The sequence below is a fragment of the Acartia tonsa genome, chromosome 11 (assembly GCF_053477335.1).
Source record: "Acartia tonsa isolate MP-2025a chromosome 11, ASM5347733v1, whole genome shotgun sequence".
Lineage (NCBI taxonomy): Eukaryota > Metazoa > Arthropoda > Copepoda > Calanoida > Acartiidae > Acartia > Acartia tonsa.
The window spans coordinates 33,373,187-33,400,409 of NC_137270.1; the positions used below are offsets into that span (position 1 = coordinate 33,373,187).

The following is a 27,223-nucleotide window of genomic DNA, read 5'->3' on the forward strand; positions in this document are numbered from 1 at the left end:
CGTCTCAACAATTAATTCTAATATACAGAAGAGTTAATTTTGTGTATCATCATTGGAGATGTACATCAATTTATCTTATCCGTGTTTTTTATCATGATGATTTTATTTGAAGCTTCCTTGGTATTGGATGTAATTGTCCTTGTTTTTAGGTTTGACGTTCGAGGTCGGCATCTTGATTCTGCTGTACATTATTCAGACAAAACTCTGTTTGATGAACCAACCAGAGCAGGTACTTCATTCTACTTTATAACTAACTAGCGGATTCGCCCCTAGCCTTAAGGGGCTTTGTCTGTCCGTCCACAACGCTTTGATTTTCTCAGCTGCTCTAGATTGTAGATGGCCGAATTTTTGTGTTTAGATTTCTCTTTCGAACAAATATTCGTAAAAAATATCAACATATTAAACTTTTAAAGTGGATATTTTATCTACAAAATTGAAAAAAAATGAAAAAAATATTTCTAAGAGGATAACGCCGTTTTTTAAAAAAGTATCCCAGTTGTTTGACGGATTTTCAATAGTTAAAAAATCTTTTTTCTCTTTTTAAAAACAGACCTTACCTTTTTTATCTTGTACAAAATATTTTTCAGTGATGCGAGTAAATCCTGTACCTTCAGCACTTGTCATCACCAACTTAATACCTGGAGATACAGGTAAGGTATATATCTATCTATCTTTCTATCTATCTATATATCCATCTCTCTATCTACTTATATACATATTTATCTATTAATCCTGTACAGTAAGCACTTGTCATCACTAACTTAATATCTGGAGATATAGGTTAGGTATCTTTCTATCTATCTATATAGCCATCTCTCTATCTACTTATATATTTATCTAGTAATCCAGTACATTAAGCACTTGTCATCACTAACTTAATACCTGAAGGTACAGGTTAGGTATCTATCTATCTGTATATCCATCTCTCTATCTACTTATATATTAATTTATCAATCCAGTACATTAAGCACTTGTCATCACTAACTTAATACCTGATGATACAGGTTAGGTATCTATCTATCTATCTATCCATCTTTATATCTAATTAGCTATCTATCTATCTATTTCAATCCTGTACCTTCAGAACTAGTCATCACTAACCTAATACCTAAAGAAACAGGATAAACATCTATATATCTAGCTATCTACCTATTTGCAGTTTTACATTGACATCTTAGGACCTATTCATCTATCCAACCATATTTTTATATATCTATGTATTTAGGTTTATACAAATGTCGGGCAGACTTCAAGAGATCTCCAACCCGGCATTCTTTGCTCAATCTAACTGTTATAGGTATAACCGTTGTAGCTACTATAGAACTCAGATTAGTCTGTACAGGAATGATCTTAACTATTTTAGTAGTAGGATGCCTTTACCCTTCCAAGATAAATCTCAAGTGGCGGGTCAACTTACCTCTGCCTACCCTACTTACTCCTGATTACCCTAACTTACCTCTATTTACTCTTACTTTCCCCTTCCTACCCTAACTTACTCTGCCTGCCCTATCTTACCCCTGTTATACTGTTTCTTCCCCTGCCTACCCTAAATAACCCCTGGTTACTCTAATTTACCCCTGATTACCCTAACTTAACAAAAGTATGCATCTGAATTATATTCATTGAAATCAATAACAGTGAATATTTTAGAAGCTTATCACAGATGCAGGGTTAGGTCAATCATAGATTAAATCATATTTACTTCAATTGTAAAATATCAACATTTGACAGCTTGAAAGCATAGCTTCCTTGTCCAAGTGACCACCAGCTGCTCGCCATAACTTACTAATCAGCTGCAGGCACAATTTTTATACTAATAAACAATAAAATATTTGATTCAGCTTCTTGTAATATTTTTTTAGTGTTTGTTATGTACAGCTGCAGCCGCTACATTTTTTCTAGCGGCCAGTTATGAAACAAGTCGCAGCCTTACAACAGACTGTAAGATTTTAATCAAAAGCAGCAAATCCGTTGAGCCCAGTCTTGTTTTTCTATTGTCTTCCAAAAGAAAGTTTTGTTTAAATGTTTTTTTTAAATACCATATTCCTGTATTGATTAAAACCAGTAGTTCTCTACTATCAATACATTAAAACTTTTTTTCAAAACAGCGAAAACCACAACATATTAAAAAATATATATAAAAGTTTCTTAAGTCAGTCAATTAAAATCTATATCAGTGTAACTGGGGATTATTTTACAACCAAGATGTTATTTATCTGGCTTTATTCATTTTAACGTCTTTGGATAAGTCCAAAAGTTCTTATTTAGTATAATTATGTCTAAAATTTAACTTTTTTGTATTGGCACTCAATATATTATGTATAGAAATTTTGCCAAAATGTGTTTGAAGTTTGAAAATGTATCAAAGATTGAAGTTGGAGGGGACATAGGGATGAGTCGATGACAGATATAGTGGTGCTTTCACACAAAGAATGTCGTTGAGCACTGATACCAATCCTCTAATTTTGGAGAAAAAAAATTAAATAAGTGGAGGATGGATTTTCGTTTAGGTCCGTTTTGGTTTGGTTATACTGTTTTGGGCAACTTTGGTTCTAAAGAGGTTAAACAAAAATAACCCTTTCCCTAATAATTTTCAATATTACAAAAAAAGAGGTTGGGGTTATGAGTGCTTAACAGGCATTTTATGAGAAAGCATCGATGTATAATCATTTCTTATATTAGATAAGGCTTTTTACTCGATACGCAGTATAAATTAAAAATTTTCATAGATTTGAAACACAGATTATTTCTCCATTTTTATCTATCTAAAGAATAGACAAATGATCTTTTTTTTTAATGATATCAATAAATAGAAAATAACAAAACACCAAAAAATAATACATAAATAACAGCCTTAAAAAATTAGGTTCTGTATCATAAATAGCAGCAGAAGCCAGGAACAGCAAAAGCAACTGAATTACATTTTATTCTTTAGTACAGATGGATAAACAGACAAAATGATTTGTAGAGTTGTTAGCCAAAAAAATCTTTTTTGGGTTGAATGGCTTGAAAATTTAGAAAGGAAGCTGAAACCATAATTCTCGAATTTGAGATGAAAGGTCATTATCTCATTTTGTCATATCCCTTCAAAAATACACAGTCTATTTTTGCAATTGCAATATTACCCTATGCGATAAGAATATGAAATATGAGAATATTTTTTTGAGGCAACAATCTTTATTATACCAGTAGACAATAAAATATTTGCCCCCCCCCCCCCCCTTCTTTTATATATCAATTTATAAACATTGTGATTTATAATGGTTAATTTAGATTAGTCTGGTTAATGTAAGGTTGGAATATTCCCAATGATTCTTTCAAAAAAATGAGTTAATGTTCAGGGGCGTCCAAGCTTTTTTTTTGGGAGGGGGTAAAAAATTTTAGGGGGGGGGGGTAAATCGTGTTTGGGGGGGTAAAATGGCGCGCGAAGCGCGCCAAAATTTTTTTTTACCCCCCCCAAAATTTTTATCCCGGGGTAAAATTTGATTGGGGGGGGGTAATTACCCCCCCAAATCTGTTGGGGGAGGGTAATTACCCCCCCCAAACTAATTTACCCCGGGGGTAAAATTTTTGGGGGGGGGAATTTAATTATGTAAAAAAAGCACCTACCTAATCTATTAAGTTAAAAAGTACTATCCTATAACATAAAGTAGTAAGTAAGGTTTATTTGACTATAGCTTCAGATTTCATTACTTTTAATACTGAGTTCTCCTTTTTAGGAAAGCTTCACATAGATCCCATGATGGTTCCACACTATTATAGGTCAATCCTTTGAGTGGTTTTAGGCTATTTTTCTCCTCCCTTTTTACCCTTTAGAAAACACGAGTTCTTAGATGCTAAGGGCGCCACTACTATTCAAATATATAGTAGTATCTCATTCTTTACAACATAAAAATACAATAATTAACTCACTAACCAATGAACCAATATGATTATACTTTAAAGTGAAGCGTCTTATAGGTCCTGGTAAGTTTTATAACTAGTTTTGAGAAAACTAAACAAGCTTTTTTTATGATTTCAATGGAATTGAATGCTTATTCTGTCCCATGAAGACGTCTAGACTCCTAACTCTTACCCGTTTTTGTACAACCCAATCTTTTTCTGACCTTTAAAAATAATAAAAAAATGTTTTTTTTTCTTGTTCGACTTTGAGACTCAATAAGTACCCGTAAAAATCATCTCACAAAAATTTGCTTTTATACTTTTTTGTAGGCAATTTAACAACAGACAACTTATGTTTCATGTAATTTTCTGTCAATCGATTAGAACATGGAGATAAGTGTCATTTAATGAAGATATGTCAAAATAATAACGATTTCGCCTAGCAACTGACTTGGCCCTGCCCTACCCTAAAGATTTTATGACTGACTGACAGTTTGCAATGATATAAAGCTTGATATTTCAACGACTAATGTACTACTTATTTTATTTTTGGTAACACAGTTCACCAAAATAACTTTAAATCTTTTTTTTCAATTAAAATATAACTTTACTTTTTTATTCTCGTTTAGCGTGTATGATGAAATTTGTAAACAATAACAATCTGTCTGCTATGAACGTATTCGTAAGAAACCTGTTTTTTGGAAGCCGGTTTAAATATCGTCTTCAAGATCTGATTTAATTGAAACATTAGGATATACATTTCATTAACTATTAGGAGACCAAACGAGGAACATAAAATATATTACACCTCAAGGCTCGAGTCACACTATGACTTTTTTTAGGGAGGGGGGGGGGCGGGGATTACTCCCTCCCCCCCCAAAAAAAAAATTTCAGTAAAATTTTTTTTTAAGAACATCCAATTTGGGGGGGGGGGTAAATACCCCCCCCCAAATTTTTTTTTTTAAAGATCATTTATTTTTGGGGGGGTAATTACCCCCCCCAAAATCGTTGGGGGTGCCTACGGCACCCCCAAGGTAGGGGTAATTTTTTTTGGGGGGGGTTATTGTTCACAAAATTTTGGGGGTGCCTACGGCACCCCCAAAATCGTTTGGGGGTGCCAAATGGCCCATTACCCCCCCCCTTGGACGCCTATGTTAATGTTAATTCTTTACTGAACAAAATCGGACCCTTGATTTTTCTGTCACAAAGTGTTTAAGTCACCGCCACACACCCCCTTCCCCACCCATTTGCTAGAAATGAATTATTGAAGAACACAAGAGGTTAGATGGTGGGTGTTATAGATGGCCCACTAGTCAGTGAGTTGATCTACCGGTTTTGTTATATTGTGCAATCTTTCTATTGGATAAATATTTTGTTTATTCAGTACATTGATAGAATATAAAACTCAATAAAATCCTGAAAATTTTATATCACTTTTAGATTGCTTAGATCACATAGAAAACAAATTTTCTTTGCAAAATTTATAGTTTATATGAATTGTTTTATTTATTCTTTAAAATAATTACCATCAGCAAATAGTCAATAATAAGCAAGAAATAATAATAGTTGTCTTATTTTTTCTCTTTTTGTTCGCTTTAAAAACTTTACTTGTAGTATTACAACTCTCCTGGATTTTAAGTAGGATTTGCATATTAGATGAAATGCTATAAACTCTTTTCAATAATCTAACCAGGAACAAGCAAGTTCATAATTAGCAAGACTAACAATGTAAACAATAATTATGAATGCACATAACTTACTTTTAAAATATATATATCATTTTGACTGTTGAGGACCAATAGACTGACAGACAAGATACAAATGATATTGTAAGGTAGCTGTGCTACTAAAAATGTTGATGCACTTTAAATTGATTACCTATAACCTTTTTGGCATAACTCAGGAGCAAATACTAATCAAAGCTCAAAATAAATTTGAAAAAGAAACATAGAGCAGGAAAACTGATAACTAAATAATAAGGAAATTATGTTTTTTTTAAGAATATTGTGTAAGGACTTATAAGGCTATTTTGAGAATTTGTGATCTTTTTGCTTTTTTAAAATAAAGAAAAATTTAATCTTGCAAATGATAATGATAAAATTTTTATTATTAACAAAATATGATCTGAAAAGATGTAATATGCTTCATTATTTTGCTGATTCTCAGAACAGGTAAAATTTTTTTGTAGAAGAAAAAATATTTCAGAATTAGTTGTCTACTCACTCACAAAAAAATCATAAAATACCCAATGCTGTTACATGGAAAAAACTTCAAACAGACCTAGTAAATTAAAATATAAATTAGAAAAATTTACAAAGTATCTTTTTAACAGTTTTTTACACTCTACAACACCCATAAATAAATTCCAATAAAAGATATATCGTGGCCCTAATGTGGCCATTAAAATTCCAGAAATGGACCTGCCCAGTCAAAATTTGCAAATCTGCTGAGTTGCAATATTTGTGAGATATCATGAATACAAACATTTATGCATAAATTTATCATTTTGGGTATTTCAGGTGGGCAGTGGGAATATTTTCTTTTCCAAAATCTTATTCAATTAATTTTCCTTATGAAATGTTTAAAAAGTAATGATTTACACTATATTTTAATTTAGAAATTCTTATGCATAAAACATGTACTAAACAAACTAATTATCAAAATAACTGCTTTTTTGGATTATTATATGTTCAGGTTATTTTCAACAATAATTTTAATAACACTTAATATCACATGCAGCTATTTAGTAAATAGAAAGAAAAAAAAGTTGTTTTATACTCAAAATGTATCATTGCAATGGAGAAAATTATGACTGTTCATTTTTGTTTTGTTTAACAAAATGTACACCATTCAAATTTAGATAAACCTAGAAAAAAAAACATTTTTTATGTTAAAAAGATATGTATTGAAAACTATTTAACCAAATGCCTTTTAAATTCAACATTATCATATACATATTACATATGACTACTAAAATAAGTAAGTTTCACTTTAAGTTCAATAATATTTTTAAAAATATTGACTCATAGTTTTTACTATGACAATAAAGTAACAATTACCCTGTTGCAAAGTAAATTACCTCTCTTATAATTGGTAATTTACCAACAATATCATTTTAAATATTTAAAACAATTCCAATAAATGGTTCAAGAAGCTGTTGCATTGTAATTCCAAATTCCTAATTCAAGGAAATTTGTTTCCAATACTGAATATAGACATTATTTTTACTCAAATTCCAAGAAGTTCAGGTTCAGAATATTTATTATTTTCTGTTATTTAACATTTCTATACTTTAGATTTGACTTAGTTTAACTTAGTCTAAACATTTTTGAGTTTGTACATTTTTAAATTTTATTTCATATGCTGATAAAAACAAATGCATTTCTAAAAATCAGATTAGGAAGTAATCATTATGAAAACATAAATGAATTTAAAATCAAATTGAATTTTAAGCATAATTAGTTGAACTTAATTAATTAATGATCAAAGCTAATTCTGCTTAATTATTTGGTTCACTTAATTTAATCAAAAATTGCATTCTACCTGCAGCTTCTAGGTGAAGAGTAATTTTTAATGATTTTTTTCTCATAACATTTTCATTATGCAAGATAAATTATGAAAATATGTGCAAAGAAATATAATTTGTCATCTCATTAATTCTTTTTAAATACAAAATGTAGGAAAATATTTTGTAAGTAGACAGTTTAAATTTATTAATTTACACATTGATTTTTAAAAGTACTTTTAAGAAGGAAAAATATGGTGCAAAACTGTTTTAGTAAATTTTTTAGCCTTTTGAAAATTGATTTTAGTTTGATTTGATATATTAACCTTTAAACTCAAGTCAGCAAGATAAGATTTCAGCTTCAATCTCATTTATTTCAAGTGCAAATTAGATGCCATTTCCTTTTCCTGGATCTGAAAAGACAGTGATCATTTAGATTACATAAATAGTATGATCAGTATTGCAATAACTTTTCCTATTAAAAGTTCATATCTTAGAGCTCAGATATATCTTCTATTGTTATATATCTACTATTGTGATATGCACACACTCTAATGAAGCCAGATGTAGCAGTTTCTTCAATATTGTATATCAAGGTTTACAGTGGGGTATACAGAGATGGCTCTATTATATTCTATCTAAGTAACCACTCTCATTTTATCAAAACTACTACTATCTTTCTCCCTCTTACATTTTTATTTGCTCTCTTAATTTATCAACTTATGCTTAGCTTATAATTCTAAACAGCAATATCACAATTAGACTTAAATATCCTTTTTGTATTTTTATGAAATTGTCATTCTAAATTTTCAAAGAAAACTTGGTTCAAAGGATAAAAAATGTTGTTATTATAGAGTACAATAGCAAGTAAAGAGTGTGTAACATGTATGAATAACTCACAAAATATCTTTACATCCTGTGTGGCATGCATGCATCTGATATGTACATATTAACACCTCTTTTTCTCACTCAATAAAACCTTTTCTACACCCTTGTCAAGATAAGATGGTGCATCTCTCTCTACTCCTTCAGGATTTCCCTCTTTTTAATGAAAACATGTTCTCTGCTCTTAATTCAGGGTGCATCCTTGGCAGAAGTGAGGATCTAAACACTAATGACCAAGTTGCCATTTCCATTAAAGTATTTTTTTATTTCTATATTGATCAAATACAATAAAGAATTCATTTAATTATTATATTTAATTAATTAAACATAATTGAAAAATCGGACTTTACATGCACACTATTTGTTCATATAAAAAAATTATTAAGACTTCACATTAGGAATTCTAGATTATGAAATTTGATATGATAATTTACTCTGTCTGGTCCTTGTAAATAGGTCTAGTTCACTAACTATCTGTAAAGGAATAGGTACAGACTGAAGCATGACATTTTTTAAGAATAAGAATAAGATCCAGATCTCTGTTCGAAAGCATGAATTAGAAAGACACACTCTAACACACACTAAAGCAGTGTAAATGCAGCACCACAAATACAAGGCTTTCCTAGCCCTCATTTGCAACCAATAAACAAGCAGTTGGAATACTTAATACAATCAATTTATCACCGCAGATTTAGAACATATTTAATTGAAACATTAGAACAGTACAACAGTTAAGCATGTTTTATAATTATAAACAAAAGTCATACAATTCCAGAGATTCCATAGACTAGATAAAAAAAATATATCTACAATAAACCTTTTTCAAGCAATCCAACTTACACAATACTATGATTCATTAAAATACCCTTTTTATGTAATACAAAATGTGCAGCAGAAAAGGAGTTAAATATGCTCTTAGAACAAAAAGTAAATAGTGAACAAATGTTTATATGTTTTTGTATATGACTGCTGTATCTTTTAACTTTTCAAACAGTGAAATGCTGTATTTTCTTTCAAGGTTTAATTACCTTTTTGGTGTATTTTGTCTTAAACTCACATTTTTTAACCAACCAGACACTATAAACACTCATCTTAAATTACATTAATTACATTCAGTGAAATACAAGGAATTTTAAACAGCTAAAATTTACAAAAAGAAAGTTTTGTCTGTAAAAAATAGAGATAATTTGATAAAAGTTAAAAAGTTGTCCAGTCATTTTGAGCCTGGAGTCTCATGTGCAGTGCAATATGAATTAACTTTTCAGTATGTTTTAACTTTATAACTGGAATGTTTATGTGTAAAATTAAAACAATACTCATCTAGGTTATTGCTCTAGAAAGGATAAAGTTACTATCTTTCAAAAGATAACTCAGAGCAAGGGTTATTACACAAGTAAATAGTACACCAAAATAACTATGCAAGAAATAAGGTTTTTATAAGATAGAAATAAGCTTTGGGGATCCTGTATGATCACAGAAGTTGCACAAAGTGGGTGGTATCAATGTAATTGCTAGTAAATGACACCACAAAGACTGCTGTGTAATCAAGTGTCTATCCTATCACCAAAGTCAAAAATTTTTTTGTCATAAAATCTTAATAACTACTGAACCAATTGTGTTTTTAATCTTGGGTAACTTCATATAGGTCCAGTGATGGTTTTAGGCTATTTTACTTTAAAATTTAAGTCCTTGGATGTTGTAAGCTATTTTTCTAACCCCTCTCCCTCCCTTCGAATACCGAGCTCCTAGATGCTAGTTTAACTGCTAGTTTATAGTAGTAAAATGTAATTAAGTTTAATGCAGTGTGTAACAAAATTGTCAGAATTTACCCTCATACAAAGTTTCAGACTTTATTCTGAATAATAAATATGCATAGACAGACCTATGCAGGATTTTTACTTATAATTTCAACTTGAAAGGATGACTATGTGTATTTTAAACAGACATTTTACATAATTTTACTCAACATGTCATGTTATGATAAGTGTATATATTCACACAAATATGCACCAACAAAATTATATGTTCAAAGAATGTAAGAAAATTTTCAAAAATTATATTAGAAGATAGCTTTGAAAAAGAATATTAAATTGCAAAAACAATAATAATAGAAAAATTTTAAATATGATCAAATGTAAAATTTTTTATTAAACTTCAGCTATGCAATTTTTTAAAATTAGAATTTGAATATGGTATTTTAAATTTAGGTATTAGGCACTACCGCAAATTTATTAAAAATTATTATGATACTTTAATTTATGATCCATTATAAATTTTTACTTTTCCAGTATGTCAAGACTTTAAGGCTGTGCAAACCGCTTAAATTGGTATTTTAAAAAACCTGGAATTTTTTAGCCTACCCGTGCATATAGGTAATTTTTATTTACTCTTTAAAATGTCAATTGTGTAAAATGATCCAAATTTACCTGTTTTCAGTGCCCCCTCACCCTCCCGCAGTGCTGGACACGGAGGGGGAGCAGGTGGTTAATGTGGTGGGACCTGTCATCATCAATGCCAAGCTCACCCTCTTCTGCAGATCACATGGAGGTAAAATTTACTCTTTTTATATTTTCTGTAACGCGGCTACTCTGTATTTCACTTTGTCTCTACGTCCGGCAATCAATCCGTCCGTAATACAATGGGTAAAACGTGATATTATCGGCTGCTATTAAAATCAATATATTGTTTTCATCTCTGTCTGGCTGTTGGTCATGGTTCAAAAGACCTGATTATATATCGGTGGTATAATGATGGGGTGTCGGTTGTAGTTTGTCTTGCATAACCTTATCTCTGTAACCGTGATTCCTAGAATGGGTGGGTAAGCAAAGTTTTGTAAAATTGTGGTTAAAAATGAATTATTCCTGAGTTAGTTACACAAGATACACCATCTTTTAAACAAATTAAGACATGATGTATAAAATACTCAAAATATCATAAGCACATTCATTGGCATAGAAACTTTGGGGACTTTTCATAAACTATAGTTAGTTGGTTCAGATTATAGTAGTGTCTAAACTTTTCAACCAATTATTTCAATTTGCAAAGGAGATGATTTAGTTAGATCATAATTGGGGGTAACATAAAATTTATCATCCATCCATTAAGATACCTTAATTTGTCTTTTAAAATAACACTTCAAAAATTCTTGATTGTATTAAGGAAGAATGTTTTATATTTTGTAAAAGTTCTAGACTTGTCTAAGTGACTTTAGAATACTTGAGAATGTTAATACTAACCATTCCACAAATAAACAAACACTTTTTCCCAACATTAGATGTGAATCTATTCTTTGATTAAAGTAGATCTGTTTGTCTATTTATTCAACTCTCATCATATAAATAAATAAAATAGAACGGAATGTATATTGTCTGTGTGTCCGTCGTTCTCAGATTATTAATATAAACAAACTTACTTTCTTATATTTTGTTGCTTAACTATTTATGGTTAAATTTTACTATGTTTGTAAACATATTTCTTTTAGTATTTTAGTATTGAATGTACAAATTTGTTCATTTTGTTTAATAATATTTTTGAAATTTTTTACTCCTATCATATTTTTTGCAAAAATTTACTTTGATTACAGTTCTTTAATTTGCTATTTTAAATAGATACTCCATTTAGTAATATTTCTGACCAATAATGTGCCAAGGCATATTCTATTTTTCCATTGCAATGCATTTGTCCAATGAAGGGAGTGGTCATCAAGACTTTCTAAATCTATTGTATTAATGTACATAAATTGGAGAGAACAATTTAGGCTGTAAAAAAATGGAAATGTTTCCATTTTATTGATTTCCTTTGTAAAATTTTCTACAGTTAGGATCGGTATGTCCGTCCGTAACGGTTAGCACTAATCGTTTATATAGGCATGTTAAAATCGTCCCACAGATTTCACTTTATCATTACTTTGAACTACTATAATCGAATCATTTCTATAATCAGGTTTTAGAATGAAAGTATGTCCGTATTAACCACAGTGTATAAGTAATTTTGGGATATATCCACACGAAATTTTCTAAATATTGACTGCTATGTTACTTTATATTTGTCAAAGATCGTTCTGCTGTCTGATTTGTTAAGCTGCGCATTCCTGGAAATAATCATCTTTGTTTTTATATTTTCTTTTGCTGACATTGATAATGGAAAAGGATTAGCCACCATCAACGATATATATATGTTTGTGTGTGTGTGTGTATGTGTGAGTGGGGGTTGGTGTATTTCTTTTGTAATTGTGAGTTTTTGTTTTCATTTCTATTGCTTTACTATTAGTCTAAGTAAATTAACTTCATATTATTCAGGCTGTTTATTGACCGAAATTAATAAATTTTGGGAGCTTCAATTTCATGAATGATGAAATTATAAGAGATTTTAGAAAGAAATAAGAAATTTTTTTCGCGTATTTTCTGCAAAGTTTGGTTCAATCTTTTAGTCAAATGCTCATAAGAACAGTTTGACTTAATAAGAGCATATGACATTGAAGGTTACATCCAATTTTATGGAAAATACGCGAAAAAAATGACCCTCTTTGTTTTTGTATCTTTCCCATTGAAATAAGGACTACATAATTATTGTATCAGGTATTCAAGTGAAAGGCATTTTTATGTTAAGAAATTACATCATTAAGCCTTTTATCAAAGAAATATATTTTTGTTTTTAAACCTTAAAAATGAACCCAGTAAAAGTGTCTGACTATGACGTCAGAAAAAATTAACAATTAACCAATGAGAGACCGCTATATATTTTACCATTGGTCAATTACAGTAAATACTGGCTTCTCATTGGTTGATTGTTATTTTTTTCTGACGTCATAGTTCGACACTTTTACGAGGTTCTTAAAAATTTACCATGATTTTGGATGGCCATTGGTAACTGTACCTTTAAAGATCTAGAAGAGTAAAATCATACAACATAACTATGTATGGAATTGTCTTACTGAATGACGGACACCCAGTAGACCAAGAATATTCGCTAGGTTAAAAGCACCCAGCCAAATAACCTCTAAAATACTGCTTTTATAAGTTTGATTGATATTTGGTTTTAGGAATCTCTAAGTTTTATACATCTTAACAAATTAAACTTTGAAAAATATTTCCAAAAATCGAGAGAAACAAAATAGATTCAATATTATGTACAGCACAAAATCGGAACATGGAATAACCCCCCTCCATGTTTCTGTAGTGTGTAAATAATACCTAAAGTTAAGTATGTAATTTTAACAAGTATTAACAAAGTTGAACATTTTGATAAAACTCATTAACCCCATTTTATCCTACATAGCTTGTCTAATGCCAGGCAAATTCAGACACTTATTTTGTACAGTACGCAGTACATATTTTCTCGCGTTTTAAAGATATTGTAAAACAGGTTTATTTACTCAATTATAAAAACACAAATATCTTTTAAATTCACCGCAGTATTTTAATTTGAACTTTTTGATTGTTATTGATTGTTAGTGATATCTTACTACAAAGCCAACTAACGAGATTATCTAAGTAAAATATAATGAAAAATTTGTTTTCTGTTACATATATTTGAAGAAATTTAGTAATTAGATTATTATTTTGTTAGTATCAAAGATTTTTATATTGCCTGACCTACCATCGGACAATTTAAATGTATTCTGGTCTGTCATTGGTTATTAGATGTGGATATTGGCCTATCATTTGTCATTTGTATTATAAAAAGTCATTTTTTATAGGCACTTTAAAGAGCTTCGTATCAATAGGCACTCATAGATTTGAATCAATTTATGTCATGAAATGTAGCTCGATGTTTTAATATTTATAATAGCGAATAAGAATTATTGGGAAATTTAAGAAAGAAAGTTAAAAGTCAACTCAAACATTATATGCTTAAATTTTGCTGATATTTGTCTGTATTCCATATTAAAGTGTCATCAGAGTTTTATTACTCAATTTGTCACTGTAGTCTTAAACATTTTGTCCTATATATACGATATATTGTCTTTTATATTGATGAGATGATTATATATATCCTACACTTTAGTAGAAACAAAACAACTTCTCCTATCTCTAGAGTAAAACTGTTATAGTCGTTTTCAGGTTTAAAAAAAATGAATTTCTAACAAAGGTTGCCACATACAGAGATAAAGGAAGTAATTTTTAGACGTCTAACTACTATAGGAGCCAATTTGAAATGGAGGGGCGTTTGCTATTCCCATCCCAACCCCACTTCCTCCCATTATTGAGCTATATAGCTATAGATCTAATCTACAGAGTTTAATACTACTTACAGAGATTAGATTATAATATTTTAGAAAAATAAAAGAAAATCGGGAATAGTCCCTTTCGTAACATCGCCCCATAAGGGGCGAGTCGTCTTATTTTTAAAATGGCTTTTTATAGGTTATTTTAGGTTAGGTTAGGTTATACTGGGTTAGGTGATTGCCCCACAGGGTTAGGTAATTGTCCCCGCAGGGGCTAGAAATAGGAGAAAAGCTACTGTGAAAAATACGAAGAATCGCCTCATAAGGTGCGATGTTATAAAGGGAATATACCCAGAAAATATTATAATGTGATCTATAAAAATATTTCCCTCTATGTTGATATCTTTGATAAATTGACAATTTTAGTTGAGTTTAAGACGTATTAACCAGGGCAATTTCTCACACTAAAACTTTTTGTTATTTACCAAAATATGAATGTAAGCAATTGCAGCCCTAACACCCCCCCCCCCCTCTCTTCAAGTTTAATAAATTCCACCAATTTATTTTGAAAGTTACAAAGACCAGATAAGATTTGAAAAAAGATTTATTCCGAACTAAATTGGTCAAATCTTAAAGTGTAAAGGAAAATAGTTCCGATATTTGAGGTTACAATTTTAAGAATTTCCAATCTAAATATTTTATGTTTTCAGAAATTTTTTGGGGGTTTTCTAAATTTAACTTATTACTTTAGAAAGTCTAGTATTTCAGATTTAAAATTATAAAGAAAAATAGATTTTATGGCAAAATGTTTGATGGTTAAATTCTTGCCTTAATTTTAAAAGATTGATTTCTCATTTAATTTAATTTATGCATTGGGGTGGATACTTAAAACCTCTACACCCCACTGATGCATAACTATTTTAAGATATGCTTTTAAGCAAATACATCAAAACAATTTTATGGCTCACACCCCTCCCCGCCCCCTCAAGATTAAATTTATATCCCTCTTATCAATAACCACCCCCCTCCAAATCCCCACCTCACCCTCTACATCCCCCTTGGTTTTGGTTTAAGAGGGCTGCTTGCGCACCTGCCTGGAAAAAACATTTGCACGCCAGGGATTTTAAGTATGGTTTGGGTCCTACATTATTTGATTTATAAAATTAACTCTATAGCTATGCACTGAGAATGAATCCTATGAGGAAAACCTTTTAGAAAATAGGGGTTCAAATCATATTTCAGCGATATTTTCAAAATATGGTCTTGCAGAATAGAGTCAAACGCTTTGTGAAAGTCAATGTTTCCGTAAACTTATGAAAGAGGTGTAAAAAAAAAATTCGGCAAATGAACCTGTTTTTGGGTGTTGCGCAGCTTCGGCGTAATACGGATAACTTCCTTATTTATTGACGGTTTTATAAAATTAAGATTTAGAACATCTAAAAAGAAAAATGGTGAGTGAAGAAAGTAGCTCAAAAAATCAGCATGTGACGTCATAAAAATGAGGGATTATCTATCTCTTTTTAGGGGTTTTCTTTACCACTCCTCCTCTCCTTGTCTCTCATTTTTATGACGTCAGAATTATTTTTTGAACGACTTTCTTAACTCACTGAAAAATGATAATTTTTCTATTCTATTCCTGTACTTAATTAAATTTTATTTTTTATCAATGAATTCCTTATAATACCAGCAGATTTATTAATACAGCACATGATTAACAATCATCACTTGCTATTGTGCCTTTTACAGATTTGTGTGCACACTGACTTTGGGAGTAAGAGAGAGAAAATTTATGTTTGGTTTGGAATTTTAAATATTTTTGCTTGAAGATTTTAACTGTAATTTTTTCCTTGAGGGAGAGAATATTGGACTTAAAATATAACTGTCTTCAAAGTTTTATAAACACATTCTCTTATTTTTTGGCTTAAAAGCTTTTTGATCTTTGTGAAATAAAATGTACAATCAAACTATTAAAACCAATTTTGCTAGCCCGTTTCTTCAGCATCTCAGGGCTAACAAAACTGGTTTTAAACTTATAATTGTACACTTTATATCCGTGGAAAGCTGTTTATAATATGATGCGATAAATAATTATTCTAATATGTATTTTTTTTTGTAGGTCGACCCTCTCCGGAACTGTCTTGGTGGATTGGAAGCAAGGGACAATTTTTCATATGAATTAATAAACGAGCATAAGCGGCTACGTCCCTGGAGACCAGTGTGGCTGGGGCGGAGATTGGTGGTTTTTAGAGGGTCAATTTATTCTAGGAGGGTGGTGGTATCCTCCCCCAAAGTAGTTATAAACAAAACCAGAACCTATTAGAAGCTACATGGTAAAGGAGAACCATATCGGTTCGGTGTTTAGCAAGATCCTTCGGTCCAACAGACAGACACACACTTAAACTTCCTGGTACTTTTATATAAGGATGTATAGGTAGCTAATAATTTTATAATAGAAAAAGGAAGACAAATAAATAAATTTATCTAAATATTGATATATTGATAGCGAAATAGATAGATAAAGAATAGATATAACAGTCACATTCAAGGCAAGGAAATCTCTAGCCTTAATTAATTTGATCAAGATAACAAAAGAAGAGTCTCTTTTATCCACCATTTTATACATTTAATTTCAAAAATAAAAGGATTGGGTATTTTTAAGAATTAGGTTCCTAGCAGTAGAAGCTTTATGGTTCTTAGGATCTGAAGAAAAAAAACATCTGGCACCACTCTATGTCCCTTGCTTATTGGCAATTTTGAAATATTTAATCAATTATTCACAGAGTCTGCAAAAAATATTTTTGTAATACTTAATATAGCTAACAATTTCAAAGCAATAATTGATATTGATTACTAAACCATTGTACTACTATTACTATTACAAATTATGTAAATTTTACTTTCTTGGTTATCTTTATTTTTACAAACCTATTTCTTTATCCTTTGGTTTTCAATGGACTTCCTACTTTCTACCAAAGTCAATTTCTCTTTAGTTTTCCTTTTCATTATATTTCATACCATTTCATAAATTTTAAATTTTATAACCTTATCGGGAGAGAAAACAAAACTGGGTGCTTTTTCTAAAAGTTCCTGTCTTATATTGTTATATATATTAAAAAATAAGGTTAGGGCTGGCATTTTTTCTATGCATAAACCCCTGAAGAAGGCCCCGATTCATTGGGGCCTATATCTATGGTTCTCTAACCCTGCTATTCAGTATCCAGTATAACATAACCTTACCTAAACACTCCTGAAAAAGAATGTACCTAATCCCTTAGAGAAATGTTTAAAACACCATTTTCAATTTTGATTTTACTACTAATTGAGAACTACAGCATGTAACAAAGTATACAAGATATAATGATGTTACAAAAAGCAGAATTTTAAAAACTAAGTTCATTGACCTATCATTTTATTTCTTTCGCGTAAATTCACCCCTCGTTGATTTTGATTGGCTTAGTGTCAATACTAATTGAGAACTATAACAAGAAAAGACCTAAAAGAATGAGATTTAGAAAATATCAGGGAAATATAAACAAATTAAATTGAAATAATTCTAACTTTTAGCAAATATATGTGGATAAAATTTTTTAAATGAAGGATTCAAAATCTAATTATCTTTTTTTATATCCCTAATTCTATTTATATCCAATATAACTTTACTTTTATTGCAGGAAGGGTTGAAAAATTGATTTAAGAAGTTGACTTCAATCCTGCATTCTTACCACTAATTTGGGAGAGCTCCTCACTAGCTAGTTTTGTGCCCTTTGTTTTAACTTTTTAAATAAATAAAAATTTAGGAATCTTCAACACAACAATATGATTATCATTATTGGAGTTTATACAAGGCATCCCAATGAAGACTTAATAAATCATATTATTTTTCAGAACTAATGAGATACTGATAATTGAGTACTCTTTCAATAGAAGTCATTATTCTAGTTCTAATTTAAATCCAAAAGAAAGCTGGTTGGTCTAGTGTCTAATTGGAAAAATCTTTTTCAATTTTAAAGTTACAAAGTTATGTAGATAGATGGAGTACATTCAAACAGATAAGTTATCAAAAATTCTTTGTTTAAAGGTCTTCTTTTAGGTTAAAGAAATATATTTACATTACAAGCAGATTAATAGGTTTTTAGATTAATCATTAGATTCCTAGATACCATTAGAAATATCTCTATTGAGATATTTAATAAATAGATTGGTAGATAGATTTAGATGAACATTCTGTACAAGTAGATGCATTCACAGTACATACATAAATTTATATTAATACTATGCAAAGGAAATATCTAATTGGAAAAATCTTCCTTTATTACTCTTAGATGGAAAGATTAATTTTAACAGTACATAGATAATGTAAAATTGAGCTCAAAATAGTTTATAAATAGGGCAGTAACAACAGAATAACAAGCAAACAATATATTTGATTATTAGTAAAGTATAACACAGTAAAAAAAGTTATTGTATAAAAAAATAGATGAACTATAAATCACTTATTATTTCAAATCAGGGCATCATAATTAAAAGTTTACTATTATGTTTTGATATGTATAGCCTACTAAATATAGAGTAGATGTACTGCAGGAGTACAGATGTACCACATGGGCATTAATGATTTAAATATGTACATTCAGTACAGAATGAAGATAATCAAAATTAGAACATTTGGACTGCAGGAGTCTATAATTGGAAAAATGTCTTTTCATTTCACAGTTAAATGAATTTCAGGGATGGAAATACCAATAATGAAAACTCTTTCTTTATCCAAGTATTATAGGGCTACAAAAGACAGAAATTATCAATTACAATTTGAAGGAACTATCATTTTTATAATTATCTTCTCCTGCATTCCTGGATAAATTCAGAGTACATATAGATTGGTGCATAAGGAAGTGTCCTAATTGAAAATAGGTAGATGGATAGATTAACAGTATGTTTTAAAGAAAGACTACCTTTCAAATGTACCTGAATTTACCTAACTAAATATAGCCCTATGTGGCCATTTGAAAAGTAAACATTTGTTAAGGTACCTGTTGGTGAAGTCTTTTACACCTGAAAACCATAAAGAGGTGAAAAGCTTTTTTAGGCGGACTTTTTAAGGGTTGAATGGAAAATTAGATAATGAAGATCAATTTAAAAAATGTCTTATTATCTCCCTTGAAAATACTGACAAAAAGAAAGGTGTCTAATTAGAAAAATCTTTCTTAATCCCTCCAAAGCTGTCAAATTTTTGCCTCATTTCTTACAATCATATCAACTTGTCAGATTAAGTAACTAGAATGACAACATCCAAAACTTGTCAACGAAATAGATAAGAACAAATACTAATGTAAAAGTCAAATAAAGCTAAACATAAAAATAGATTAAGGGGTCTAAAGTTATTATTAAAGATAAACAACCTTACAGTTATTGATTGTTTTTTTTTCTTTGGTGAAGAATATTCATTCCTTCCTCAAATAATTTATCATGAGACTCTTCAAATTGACAGTTATGGTTTTAAAGTAGATGATCATTGGTTGGATGAATCACAACAACAAAAAATCACTGAGTGATTTAATATTGACAGAATTGTAAGTCAAAGAGTAGATTTGCTATCAAAAAGGTGATTCTAATAGGAAAATAGGACACTAATTAATAAGAGTTTTTCTGTATGGTCTTAAGATTATTTGTAAAGGAAGAAAAGTATAAAATTAAAAAGATATAATTAGATTGTTATTAAAAAACTAAATAGTAAACATTAATGTTAAGTCCTTATTTTTTATTTTATAAGTCTTTTTTTCAATTTTAGTTAGTATGTTTGAACATGTTGTCTGATAATATTAAACTTGTACTGGATTAGATTTTGTACATACATAAAATAGATAAGGCTAATTTGTCTAATTTTTTTGCAATCTGTACTTTAAAGTACAGTTTAACTTTAATGCAAGTTGTAATTTTTTTGGAATTAAAAATTCTTTCAGTCTAGTCACACTTATACTTAATGTACTTCAGATGACTTTTAAGTTTTGAAATTAGAATATTTTGATTTAAAAGACACTAATAGATCAATAGCTTAGCAGAATGATAGACAGATAATGGTAATATTTTTAAATATAAATGGACTGACTATAAAACTGGCCCAAATATTGTATATTGTCCTGATGAAAAATAGCACTGTTTATAAACTGCACTGTGTTATGGTGCTGATATATTGGTTCACAGATAAAGACACATATTGAAAGAAAGGTCTTTGAGTTCTATTCTTATGAAAAACACAATTTTTTAAAGTTGTTTTTATTGTAAAAGCCCTTTGAATAAAACACACATTATTTGGTTAAATTTTTACTTAAAGATGAACCTGCAAAGTTGCTCCTTTTCTTAGTTTTCTAATCAATAACTTGTAAAATTTGACCATCCCATTCTTCAAAAATTTACAAAAAAAAATTTTAAAATTTTCTAATTTCAACTTTATATTGTTGAGAATGTTATTAAATGTTGGCTCCTCAACCATTCATCCTACTCATTATTTAAACTATTGTTTTAAAGACACCTCCAAAAGTACAAGAAATTAGGATTTTAGATAGAAATAAAAAAAGAATAAAATAAAATAAAGTTATCCTGTTGAAAAGGTAAACCTAATATTGCCAGATGAAAAATTTGCCTGCTCAGATGGTGCACCATGAGATGAGAGTGATAAATGGGGTCACTTTAACTCAAGTCACTCTGGAGGGGATATCTAAACAGGATGATGGCTCTATACTGTCATGTAGGTAGGTACTGGATAGATCTTTGTATAGATAGATTGAAGGTTAGTTTGATAGATAGATCAATAGAAAATTTCAGAGTTATATCAATAGATTAATTCAAATATAGATTTATAATGAACCTAAAGTGGATTATAACAATGAAATGATTGGTAGATTAATCATTTAATGAATCTATTGATGAATTAATGAAATATCAATATATAGTCAGATTCATTGTGAGATGGTCAATATAAAGATTAGTACATAGATTAATAGATGAATTGAGATCTATAAAGATGGATGGTTGGATATATATGATAAAGTTAGCAAACAATATGTTAGTCTATGAAGTTTATAAAAGAAATGAAAAGAAAAATTTATCTTGTGCTCATTGGGGAATCAAGTTTATACTATGGTCATCATTTCCTTATTTAGTTCTGTCCTTCTGATATATTTTAATGAAAACCACAACTATTACTTTAATCTAAAAATAAACCACGGAATCTTTTTTTTTATTTTAAAAATGTAAATTATTTAGAATATTTTTCAGAGCCAGTAACAACAATATAACCGAACCTGCTCAAACAAACATCACCATCAAAGTTGCATGTAAGTAAAAAATTGTTATTGATTGATTGGTTGTGAGTAAAATAGAAATCACGGCATTCAATGTATTTTGCACTTTGGACATATAAAAGACCAATTGTCATAATAAAATTGATTACGGCCATATATAATGTAGATTGTTTTAATTTATAAATCAGGATAAGTTTATGATTTATCAAGTAATGTCAAAGTAAATGCTCATTTATCAAGGATTGAATTATTCCGACAAAAAATAAAACTTCTATTTTTAATAGCGGCTGAGAGATAACAAGTTTGTGATGGACAGACTAACAGACACCCTCTGGAACTTAAGAGTAGCTTTGCCCCTAATTAATCATATATTATACAAAGGTTGTGTTAATTAATATTTAAATCGATATTTAAATTAGATACTACAGGGATAAGACTGTAAAAAAATTCTAATAACCCCAATAATAATACAGAAGAGCCTACATATAGAATTAAATTTTTGGTGAAAAAGTTTAGACACTGATTCTTTGTGCAACCCAATTAAAAAAGGTCCAAAAATACTTTGAACTAAGGAAGACCTGATAGTAAAAATTTTTTTGGACCAGTTCCTGTTTATTTAAAGTCTAATGCACCCCCCCCCCCCCGCTATCCTGGCATACAGGAAAACTCTGGAGGAAAATCAACTTTAAATTTGCGCCAAAGTGAAGTTTTAAAAAAGAAATTTTAAACAATGCAAGGTTGATCCCATTCTTAAAAGTATTGTTGCGTTAAATATTTCATAAAATGTTTTATGTTGGTTGTGTTTCAAGCAACTGGTATTTAAAATGCATAATAAGGGTGTTTCAGCCTGATATTTATGACAGCATTATAACTCACATTAAGCATTTTATTGTTGGAGCAGTCCAAGAGACCTTGATATTATGGTAATTTCCCAGCGAGACTTACAAAGACAAAAATGCCGCAAAACTTTTTTAGACTGAAGGAGCACCTATGACTTTTTTCAAAGACGACTTTCATAGTCAATAATTCTTATTAGATTGACTTCTGATCAGTTATAAGAGTTGTAAAAAACTAATAATAACCCTCATTACAGTGTTTTATTTATAACATTACGAAATTTGCCGATCAGATAAAAATTATACCATCACCTTGCTGCTATATAAAAAACTAGCGGCTACGCCCCTAGAGGCCTCTAGGGGCACTTGAAGAGGGAGGAATTGAATTGGATAACCTAATTTCGTAATTTAGATTTTAAAAGAAAAAGTAACAAAAAATTTTGGGGGGGGATTTTTTTTAAAGGGGGTTAAAAATTTTTTAATTTTAACAAGAAAATCAAATAGAAAAAAAAATGAGGGAGGGACGAAATTTTTTTCTAGGGGCGATTTCTCTTGGGAGGGTGGTGGTACCCTCCCAAAAAATAGTTATAAACCTTCCCGGGACCTATGAGAAGCTATCCTGTTAAGGAGAACCCGGTCGGTTCAGCGGTTAGGGAGATCCTTCGGTACAAACAAACAGACAGAGAAACAGACAGATTAAAACACACATCCTGTTACTTTATTATAAGGATTGGTAGTATATATTGAAGTTTTTTTGAAGTAAATATGAAAAGTGGTAAACCTTTAATCCGCACTGTATCGAACACAGTAATAGTGTCTGACTGATTATGACGTAACAAAAGAAATTAGCCAATGAGAGGCCACTATAAATTTTACCATTGGTCAATAACGGCCTCTCATTGGCTAATTTTTTTTCTTACGTCATAATCAGTCAGACACTATTACTGTGTTCCACTGTATCACATCCGCAAAATGCTACATATTCAAGGAAGGTAATTGACATGGGAAAATGATAACACCAAAGTTTTAAAAATTCTATCCAGTATGGCTTCGAAATCGATTAATATACGCTAACCGGCCATACAGAAAAATCATGTATCGTATGATATTAATATATAATTTATATCCGTGCTTTCAGCATCTCGGGGCTAACAAAACTAGTTTTATTTTTTGTTGTATTTTTTTATATCCGCGGAAAGCTGTTTCTAATAACTTTTCTCTCATTTGTTGACTTTAAAGCTCAAGCTACTTTTATTAATTCTTGATTGGGTTGTACAAATCAACAGTTCCCAAATTTCCCTCCTATGACAGACGGGGGAAATTTTGTTTTTCATAATTTACATGTGCAGAAATGAATGTACACTAGGAAACGAAGGAGACGAGTGAAAGAAATACTTTTTAAATATAATAAAAAGTTAAAGTGGCTGTATAGGGACAAAATTGAATTTTTATTCAACTTTTAAAGGCCAAATTTCTCTCTTTTCCTTTATTGATTTTATCTAGGCAAGATCAAAATGTTATTTTAGATAATTTATTTCATATGTTTAAAATGAATTAAATTTAATAATTTTCAAAAAAAATTTGTTATCTATCTTTCCACAGGGATCCAAAGGGATAAGGCTATGGCCGATAAATTGATGAACATTCCTAATGATGATACACAAAATTACCCATTCTGTAAATTAAAATTAGTAGTTGAAACGTGTGAACACTCAACTTAATGAAACAACCAATCAAAATTCATTGAAGTCCCCAAAGTTGCTAAGCCAACAAAGATGAAAACGTTATTATATAACTTTGGGGACTAGTGTAATAAACAGCCCATTGTTCCTGCTCTCTCTGATCTATCCACCCAATATACAACAAAATAAACAACTGAAAATCTTTTTCTTGTGTAATATGTGTTAATTCAGTTTTATGTAAGTTTTTCTATGTTATCAGCAAAAAAGTTTGTTTTGCCTTGCGCCAGTATCATCTATCTTTATTTAGAAGGGTGTCTGCACATTTAAACAAATAACACATAAATATTTCCTAATGGTTACCTTGAAGCTCTTTATATTGCCCATAAAAAAATGACGTCATTCAATATAAATGATCAATTATAGGCCAATACAAAGACTAAATTACCAATGACAGGAAAGTATACATTTAAATTGACAAATGGTAGGCCAGTATGACGTCATTTTTATAGGCATTTTAAAGGCTTCATTTCCCTTTTACTTTATGTTTCCTTTTTTAAGCACTAAATTTTTAGTAGCGAAGCTACTCTATTATTCACTGCCGTCTATTCAACGTCGACATGTTTAAATAATTATAGTAATGAAGTCTCTAATTTGCTAGGGTTTCAGAAAAAAAGCTTTAAATTTAGTAATCTAAAAATTTAAAATTTTGGTCTTGAATTGTTCGTTTTAGGCTCCAGTTATTAAAATCTTTTGACCCATGTAATTTTCACCAACATATGGTGTTGTTATATTGTTGTTGCTACTTTTGGATATATTTGTTTTTCTTTCTTAATATTTATCGCGCTTTCCATTTTTTTTTATTTAATTTTGTTGGACTACATGGACATATATAAAGAAAATTTGGGCTAGTAAAAAGCAAAATGAAGAAAAAAGTTTGGTGATATCGCAAGAAATAGCTTTCATTAAAAGCCCTTTGACCACTTGATTCATCTTAGAATAAGGTTTTTGTTTCTCTTTTTATTTCAATTATTGTCTTCAATTAGGAAAGTATTTTTATTAATTAACAAGGATGACAACATCCATAAAAGCGAAGCACTGAAACGGTAGGACAAACAGACATTAACACTTGTGTCAGAACCAAATAATCATAATATAAATGTATAAGAGTCAAAGCAAAATTTGAAAAACTGATTGATTCAGGATAATGTTTATGGACATACTTACATTTTTAGGACTTGTTTATAGAGTTGCTTCGCTCTTTACATTCCCAGGAATCAATATACCAAAAATCAACATGTTTAAGATGGACGTACGGACATTTTGATGATGATTTTAGAGTTGCTACGCTTTCTAAATCGTACCTAACTATTAAAGGAATCACCATGCAAAATTTAAAATCGATAGGACAATTCCAACATGCCTAAATTAACGAAAAAAGCTATCCGTTATAGACGGACGAACTGACGGACGGACCGACCCTAATTATAGAAAAGCTTCGCTTTTAAAAATCTTAAATCCTAATATAAAGAAGTATAATTTTATCTGGTTGTCCGTTGAGATCTCCGTAAACACTGACCTCATTGAATCCGGTTCTTGGACAAAGTAGCTTCGGACAAAGTAGCTTCAAACAAAGTAGCTTAAAACTTGTAAATCACTATTAAAAATTGTAATAATCTATCAACCACTTTTTGCAAAATCCACGAAATTCTAAACCACCTATGTATTAACAGTTGGGTTATAGGCAAGGGGGCCGAACGCCCGCGGCTAGGCAGGCCAGGGGGCCGAGCGCGGCGGCCATGACCTTTATTACTATTGGAGACTATTTTTCTTAGGAAGCTACTTTTCTTAAGTAAATGTCCTAAAGCTACTTTGTCCGAAGCTACTTTGTCCAAGATCCTTGAATCCAGCATTTTAGAAAGCTTTACTTAAGACCCGGGTTGGTTGCAGATAATAAAATTTTTATAATTGAAGACTAGGCTGGTTATCGGCAAATTTTTTCCCCTCTCGGGAATAAAGATCATATCGAAATATCCGCTTTTTTGAATCAGTATTTAGCCATACCGAAAAATCATGTGTCGCATCGAATTATAGAAATTTTCAACGAACAATAAAATCTAAATAAAAACTGGCATTAACCTTTTAGATTTTCGTTTTTTTTATCCTCGGAAACATGTCAAAAGATAACCATTCTTTTGTTTCAGATCCTCCGGAGATGGTGAAAATAGTCGGACAAAAAAGATTTGTTTCAGGAAATTTTACATTTTAAGATATAAATAGATAGATATAGATAACTATATAGTTAGATTAGATAGATAGACTGATATATAGATAGTTATATGGATAGATAGATGGGTATTTAGATAGATTAGACAAGATGGAAAAGTTTTGTATCAGGAAATTTTATTTTTTTAAATATGAATAGATAGATAAATAGATAGATAGTTAGACAGACATACATATAGATAGATAGATAGTTGAATAGATAGATGTATAGATAGATTAGACAGATGGTGGGGCAGAAAAGTTTTGTATCAGGAAAATTAACATTTCAACTTGAAATAATTATATAAAAAGTTCAGGTGTGTTTACATAAACAAACATTTTTTTATTAAAGGATGCTTTAGTAATTATGATTTAGAACAGTGATAGGACAATTGACTACTAAGTTTTATGGGTAAAATTCTGCCTTTGTGACCAGGGATATAAAGTGATAAGACAATGACCGATAAATGGACCTTCATCCTCAATGATGATACACAAAATCACCACTTCTGCAGATTACAATTAGGGTTTGGACACAATACAATATGAATCAACCAATCAAAATTTAGTAGAAGTCCTAAAAGTTGTTGAGCCGACGAACAAGAAAACTTTGGGGACTACTGTAACGAACAGTAAATTGTCCCCTTATTTCCCGCTATGTGACTGTTATATTTTGGGAGGAATTTTTTAATACTATTTGAAAA

The 27,223-nt window shown here is 30.1% G+C and overlaps 1 protein-coding gene across 1 annotated transcript in view; it reads left to right on the forward strand.

The window, feature by feature from the left end:
• Positions 1–26,523, forward strand: part of LOC145331254 (nectin-2-like) — a 38,658-nt gene extending 12,135 nt beyond the window's left edge. Inside the window, exons 6-13 of the mRNA XM_080175870.1 lie at positions 150–229; positions 588–650; positions 1,226–1,297; positions 10,709–10,819; positions 16,555–16,593; positions 21,085–21,187; positions 21,714–21,772; positions 26,459–26,523. Of these exons, the coding sequence (XP_080031996.1) occupies positions 150–229; positions 588–650; positions 1,226–1,297; positions 10,709–10,819; positions 16,555–16,593; positions 21,085–21,187; positions 21,714–21,772; positions 26,459–26,523 (592 nt within the window). The remainder of the gene's footprint in view (positions 1–149; positions 230–587; positions 651–1,225; positions 1,298–10,708; positions 10,820–16,554; positions 16,594–21,084; positions 21,188–21,713; positions 21,773–26,458) is intronic.
• Positions 26,524–27,223: the final 700 nt, after the last annotated feature.